Source organism: Opisthocomus hoazin, chromosome 1, assembly GCF_030867145.1.
Source record: "Opisthocomus hoazin isolate bOpiHoa1 chromosome 1, bOpiHoa1.hap1, whole genome shotgun sequence".
NCBI lineage: Eukaryota > Metazoa > Chordata > Aves > Opisthocomiformes > Opisthocomidae > Opisthocomus > Opisthocomus hoazin.
In genome coordinates, this window is record NC_134414.1 from 55,194,650 (window position 1) to 55,202,282 (window position 7,633).

The 7,633-nt window shown below is 42.0% G+C and overlaps 1 protein-coding gene across 1 annotated transcript; it reads left to right on the forward strand.

The window, feature by feature from the left end:
* The first annotated feature begins 401 nt into the window (after nucleotides 1–401).
* LOC104335491 (endogenous retrovirus group K member 11 Pol protein) lies at nucleotides 402–1,595 on the forward strand. Its single transcript, XM_009941225.1, has one exon. It carries the CDS (start codon nucleotides 402–404, stop codon nucleotides 1,593–1,595), a length of 1,194 nt encoding a protein of 397 aa, XP_009939527.1.
* The last annotated feature ends 6,038 nt before the right edge of the window (nucleotides 1,596–7,633 follow it).

Below are 7,633 nucleotides of genomic sequence, written 5' to 3' on the forward strand. Positions count from 1 at the left end.
CCCTTTCAGAGTGCAGTGCCAAAAGTGGAACAAACAACACGGAGAGATGGAGGGTTTGGGTCCACAGGTGAACCAGAAATTTTTTGGACTCAACAAATTCAAACAGGTTGGCCCACCTTAACCTGACGCTTGAGGAATGTGAATGCGAGTCCCGAGCAAGTAACGCTTAAAGGGATGGTAGATATGGGGGCAGATGTAACCATCATTAGTGCCTCCCGATGGCCGCGGACCTGTGGGACAGTATTCGTTAATACAGGACTTATGGGCATTGGGGGCGTGTCTAGCTCCCGACAAAGTGCTCATGTCATTCAAGTTATCGGACCGGAAAAGCAGGCAGCAAACATCCGTCCATTTGTTGTGGATGTCCCTCTTAACTTATGGGGGCGGGATGTCCTTTGCTCATGGGGAGTAACGATAGGCACCTCTGCTCAAAGTCAGCATTTTTAGAAGGGGCTGCTGCAACTGAGCCTACTATTTGTCTCACGTGGCTCACTGAAAAGCCTGTGTGGGTGGACCAGTGGCGCCTATCATCAGAGAAGGCCGATGCATTGAGAACACTAGTGGATGAACAACTACAGCAAGGATGCATTGTCCCTACCACTAGCCAGTGGAATACACCTGTGTCTGTCATAAAGAAAAAGAGTGGTAAATGGAGACTGTTACACGACCTACGACAAGTCAATGCAGTGATTGAGGACATGGGGGCGCTGCAGCCAGGCATGCCCTCTCCAACAATGATTCCCCGAAACTGCGATATTATCGTCATGGACTTAAAAGACAGTTTTTTTATTATACCTCTTGCTCCTGAAGATGCATTGCGATTTGCCTTTTCATTACCATCAGTAAATCATCAAGAACCTATGCAACGGTACCACTGGACAGTACTACCTCAGGAAATGAAAAATAGTCCCACTATCTGCCAAATATATGTAGCCAAAGCACTGTCTACAGTTCATCAACAATATCCAGATATCATCTGGTATCACTACATGGATGACATACTACTTGCAGGAAAAACACCTGAGGCACTGACACCGGTGATACGAGATACCCTTGTTAGCCTCAAGGCTTACGGCCTACAGTTAGCTCCTGAGAAAACACAGCGTCAAGCTCCATGGAAGTACCTAGGATGGAAAATACTCGAGCATGCCATCGAACCTCAAGCTGTAAAATTACAAACAGACATCAAAACACTGAACGACCTTCAAAAACTGTTGGGGTCTATTAACTGGGTGAGGACATTTTTGGGAATAGACAGTAGTGTACTAGAGCCATTGTTTGACCTATTGAAAGGGGCCCCAACTCTGGCCTCCTCTCCTAGTTTGACAACAGCAGCACAGGAAGACTTAGCAGAAGTGTCACAGGTGATTTGCCACCGTCAAGCACAGCGAATCCAAGAAGGAAAGGGTTTTAATAAAGGGTATGTTATTAATCAGTCTAAACAACCTGTAGGATTATTAGCCCAGTGGAATGAGGATGAAGAGAAGGATCCTCTATCCATAATAGAATGGATCTTTTTACCTCATCAGCCTCAGAAAATTATAGTCACCTGCGTCAAAATGTTTTCCCTGTTAATTCGAAAGGGTCACAGGTGAACGCTAGAACTGACAGTAAGGGAGCCTGATACTCTCTTTGTACATCTCACTCAGGATTATTTAACTTGCTGCCAAGCCAACAGCCTAAGCCTCCAAGTGGCTTTAGAAAACTATACAGGACAGATCTCTATTCACTTTCTATCTCGTAAGTTGTTGTCCTTTTGTACAGAAGTTAACCTGGCCTGACCGCCACTGTGTCAGTCTGTTCCAATTGATGGCATTACGTTATTCACCAGTGGTTCAGGTCGGTCAGGAAAGGCAGTCATCGTTTGGTATGATGGCAGCAATTGGCAGCATCAAATCCACCAAACCTTAGGGTCACCACAAATTGTAGAACTGCACGTTGTTGTGCAGGTGTTTACACACTGGCAGGAGCCACTAAATTTGGTCACTGATTCACAATATGTCGCAAACATTGTTACCCATCTTGAGAAGGCATGGTTAAAACATGTCGATAATGAACCACTGTTTTTGTTGTTTAAACAGTTGTGGGATTTGCTATGTCAACGTACTAATCCTTATTATGTTTTACACATTCGCAGTCATACAGCACTTCCAGGAATCATAACAGAGGGTAACGCGCGTGCGGACCATCTTGCAGCACCAGCATGGGCCGCACCAGTTCCAAATACCATTGAACAAGCCCAACTGTCACATACATTTTTCTATCAATCAGCAAAGATGTTGCGTCACCAGTTTCGCCTGCCCTGGACTGTGGCACGCACTATTGTCCAAACATGTCCCAACTGTCAACAGATTGCACCCTTGCAGCCTGCGGAAGTTAATCCCCGTGGTCTGCAGGCGTTGCAACTCTGGCAAACTGACGTCACTCACATCCCTGAATTTGGGAGGCAGAAGTATGTTCATGTGTCTGTTGACACGTTTTCAGGGGCCGTATGGGGTATGACCGAAACGGGAGGGAGAGGTAGAGACATTCTCTGACACTGGGGGGGTGCATTTGCTGCCCTTGGTGTCCCATATCAAATTAAGACAGATAATGGGTACATAAGCGCAAAGACTCAAGAATTCTTATCTAAATGGGGTGTAAAACATACAACGGGAATCCCACCCTCCCTTCAAGGCCAAGGAATAGTGGAACGAGCACATCTAACCCTTAAAATGGCCCTAGAAAAACAAAAAGGGGGAATGATAGGGGAATCTCCACAAGCGCGCTTACAAAAGGCCCTATATCTCCTGAATCATCTAACAATCAGAGAAGACAATCAAATGGTAAGTGAAAATCAAAAACCAGTTATAATGAAGCATTTCTTGTCCATTAATCTGACACATGGTATACCATCGGAACAGAAGGCTCAGGTATGGGTGAAATCATTAGAAACGAATAAGTGGGAGGGACCATTTGATCTGATAACTTGCAGTCGAGGATATTCTTGTGTTTCTACAGATGGAGGACCACGGTGGATCCCAGCTCAGTGCACGCATCCGTATTTCCCCGTTGACGGCTGATGTGTCGTTGATTTGGGGTTGATCCGTGGGAGCTACGCAAGTTCAACCGATCACTTTTTGGAGAAACACCAAGCGGAAACACCTCTTGCACCGGGGTTTACGGTACTCTGACCTTTAAACCACTAGCTCTTGATTTGGAACATACTGTGGAAGTGAACAGGTGTTTAGAGGATCATCAGGAGATGGAAATCCCATGCCTCGCATGTCCATCTACCTGACACAGTTTGTGGACTCTCTGTGAATGTGTACTTTGCACGTGTTATTGGTATTGTTACTCGCGATATTGGGAAGGACTGTGTAGATTTTGTAGGAGAGAGAGACACGCGTCAGCTAGCGCGCAGATTATCAGGTTCCTATGTGGAAGAGCACACTGCATTCCGCGGCTGGGGGAGGTCTGGGAAAGTGACTGCGAAAAGACAACAGGACAGTGCGAACGACGATTTGGGTGGAAGAGAAAGGGAAAACCATGATGACTACAGGCCTTCTTATCAAGGTATATCTACTGGGAATAGGGGTAGCTAACACTGCTTTTAATGCAAACGCATATGTAGAGCTTCTTAAGGCAGTAGTGAATTATACCAAAGTTAAGGATTGCTGGCTTTGTGGGACTGCTGACCAACTGGACTCCCCAGTCCTAGGAATCCCTTGGTGTAATTGGATGGATTTGGATCCATATAGCTTGAATAATTCATCTAAAATCTGTAGGCAAGGGGATGTGACCACGGAAGAAACTAATTTTGTGTTGACCTTGGTAAATGAGAGTGTGGCGTTTATCAATTACAGCATAGGAGGCAAGAATCTAGGATCCTTCCACAAATCTAGTGGTAATTGGTCTGCGATTAAGTTAAAACTGCAACACAGTTTTGACGTCCTTAGGCCAGATAAATACTAAGAAGGGGTGGGCACCCAACAATGGGCAGATTATCTATTTGGCAGAGCAACAACGAATTACGCCTTAGCTATAAATGCCAGCTGCAACCTGCCGGATGGATTCTGGTGGTTGTGTGGGGACTTGCGGGCTAGGAAGCAATTATCAAAGAATTGGACAGGGGGATGTACCATGGGAGTTTTGGCCCTTCTGTTGCAGTTGTATAATCATACTGACATGCAGGGTATACTGAGAGTCACATGGAGGAGATTTTGAGCGAAAAGAAGCAAGCACTCAAACCCATTGATTCGTTATAACACAAGGTACCACAGTTTTGTTAGGATGCTTTTTCCCAGCTTAGGTGTTCTTCAGCTAGAGCAAACAATTAGAAACATCTCAGCAGAGATGGAGGTGATTGCCAATAAGACGGCCGATGCGATACTAGGCCTGAAAGCCGAATTGGACTCAGTGAAAAAGGTAGTTCTTCAAAACAGAAAGGCCTAGATATCTTGACCGCTCAAGCAGGTGGGGTCTGTACAATGATAAATGAAAGCTGTTGTAGCTTTGTGGACCATACAGGGTGAATTCTTACAGACGTGCAAGAAATATGGAATCATGCAAAAATTTTCCATGAGGTTGCAAGTAGTGCTGGAACATCTTGGTTGGACGACTTGTTGAGGAGCTGGGGAATCACAGGATGGTTGCAGTCAATTGTTAAAACAGGATTGTTAATGATAAGTATATTTTGCTGTATCATGCTTATTGTGCCTTGCTTGCTATGTTGTGTGAGAAACATGATTCAAAAAATGATGAATCGGGTAATGATGATAGAAAAACAAAAAGGGGGAGATGTGGAGCAAGGCCTCAGTGAGTTTGACCTTGATGATCTGGCCCTGTGCCCCTGATTGAGAAAGTAACAACTAAGGGGATATCCATTGACCCAAAAAAGGAAGGTATCCGGCTCGTGCAGGACGCGTGAACAGTAGAATTCACCAATTAGGTTACGAACAAAGCCGCATGCAACTAAGGCAGTACCCTATCGGAATGCTTCTGATAGCACGTGAACAATAGCAAGTAGTATATAAGGGCAACTTTGTAAATAATAAAGGTCTTTGGCTAGCACCCCGCCAGAGTCCATGACTTTCATCTCCACATACATTTATGCATTAGTAGTATCCTGGGGCATATTTATTTAGCAACAAGTAGGTTAGGTTCAGACTTGCATGATCTCTAGCTGATATTAAAAATGGTTTAGCAATACACTATACCAGAAATAACACCTAAATCCATTTTACCTTTAAGAAAACTGTTTCATAAGAGCTTCTGATGCTATTTTTTGAGAGATTTTGTATCAAAGAAGGTAATTTTATCTAATTTCTTTATTGGTCTCCAAGTCATCAGTGTATTATGTTTAAAGAAACAACACTTGGGAACTGCTTGTTTAATACATTTTATGTATGTATATATATAGTTACATATTATACATATATACAAAACATATATTTATGTATATACATATACTTTTTATAAAACTATATATAATATAATACTGTTAATATCTATAAAAGGGGAAATAACTAATTGCATTTTGGAACATTCCTATTTTTATACATAACTAGAAGGGAGTATTCATATCATTAGTAACATTTAGCCATGCATGTAAAGGAGAAAATCCTAATTAGATATTCATTTATGTACATTATTCATAGTTTTTTGCTGACGAGTAGCCCTGTGAGAAGAACATCTGTTTTGTTATGAAGTTCCTAATTTGAGTGGGTTTTTCCCCAGTGAACAGACAATTCACAATATTAGAGGATAGCTCTTTGAATAGGGTTAAAATGAAGACACTCTATGGATGCTTTAAGCAGCTTTCCTGTTTAAATGAACTAGGAGGCCATCACCATTAACTTCAACTAGGATGTAACAAAACCTACAGGCTAAAACTTTTGTACTAGATATATAATCAGATTGTGCTGTTTTAATTTAAGCACACAGTATAATATGTGCGCTTATTCATGCTAGTGTATAAGGCAACAAAAGAATAAATTTTAACTTCCACATTGAAACCACACAATACCTCCTACAAGACATATGGAAACTTTTTTTCAGGCTAGGAACTGAACGAGTAATTGACTTAATTGTAATACAGCAACATTATACATACAAAAGGCAACTGCCACTCAGACTCACACAAAGACATACTCAAATGTAAGATATATTTTTGGGGGGAATAGCTGTAAGTGGTGTACAATTTGGAAAAAAAGCAGGGAGAATCATAGAGCAACAGAATAATTCAAGTTGCAATGGGCATCTGAAGGCCTTAGATTCTAAGGTCAAATTATACTAAGGTGTTCAGGGCCTTGTCAAAGTTGGAGCTTTGAATATTTGCAGTCATAGAATTTCCACAGCTTCTCTGCTTAGTCCATTCCTGGGCATGATTGCCCGTGTGACAAAGTATTTTCATAGACAGATTTTCAAGCGTTTCATTATAAAAGCAGTAGAAATAGCAGACAGTCAAGAATGATCTAGCTGGCCATAAATTAGGAGAGTACCAATCCCAGAGGGAACAAAAGGAGGACACAGAAAAATCATAACTGTGAAGAACTGTCTCTAGTTCAATAATATTAAGAGCTTCTCTAATGAATACAGTTGGCAAGGGAAGTATTTAGCAATGTACAGTACTACTTAAGACAGATTAGACACTTGCATTTCCTTATGACTACTCCTCTGAGAAATTTTGAAGGACAAATGGTCTCTTGTGACAGGATAAGAAGAATGCTTTTTTTTCTTAATGAATGTGGCAGAAGTAGAGAAATCTTCCTATGTAGATGCTTTGTCAATTGTAAGAGAAACAAAGTTTACAACTTGCAAAGTTGATATGTCTTGAGAAGGCAGATCACTAGAGAAGGAGGACATTGAAATGTGTAGCAGGTCTAAATTCTGCATTAGTGAGGGAACACAAACAGAATCTGGTGGGTCCATTACATATCTACTAGCATATAACACATTTTTGTCCTGTACCGCTCTGCAGTTCCAGCAGTTACACAGTGGCAAACTTCAATTCTAACAATATCATTACAGACATCAGAAGTTCAGTCCATTTCAAAGACCACCTGTCATGAAAGCAAGCTATTATCATACTGGAGTATGCACTGCCACAGAGGTACTTTCAAAAAACTATCTTTTCTCTCTGTTGCGTGTACGTACAGGTGAAAGTCATACAGTGAATAATTCCTAATGCCCCAGAAGGGCAGTTTGCACAACCTTTCTAGAATTTAAGTGAGAATCACCACTTCTACGTCAGTGTCATCACACCACCTTACCCAAATCCACCCTCAGGAGTGATGAGTGTATTGCAGGCTATGCACCCTGAAGAAAAATGAGCCGGCTCAGTGTCAAAATAGGCAGGTTTGTTACCAGTGCATTGGTACGCATCTGCACCAATGCAAAGTAAGTAAAAAAAAAGACCACTGTATCTTGCCTCCTTTCTAAAATCTAGGACAGAGAACGTTATCAGCTGGCAACAATGCTATAGAGACATTTCTTTAGAAAGCATCCAGTCTTACTGAAAGAGAGAGAGAATCCACCAAAACTCTAGGCACTGGGTAATTCACCTGGTAATTAAAAAAGCTTTCTCCTTGTTCCCTGTCTGGATACCTCCTCTTCTTTCTTCCAGCATTATGTATCATTAGGTCCTGCCTTT

What these genes read in the sequence shown, in the direction of transcription:
- LOC104335491 (XM_009941225.1), top strand. Translation starts at nt 402, where the DNA reads ATGGGGAGTAACGATAGGCACCTCTGCTCAAAGTCAGCATTTTTAGAA.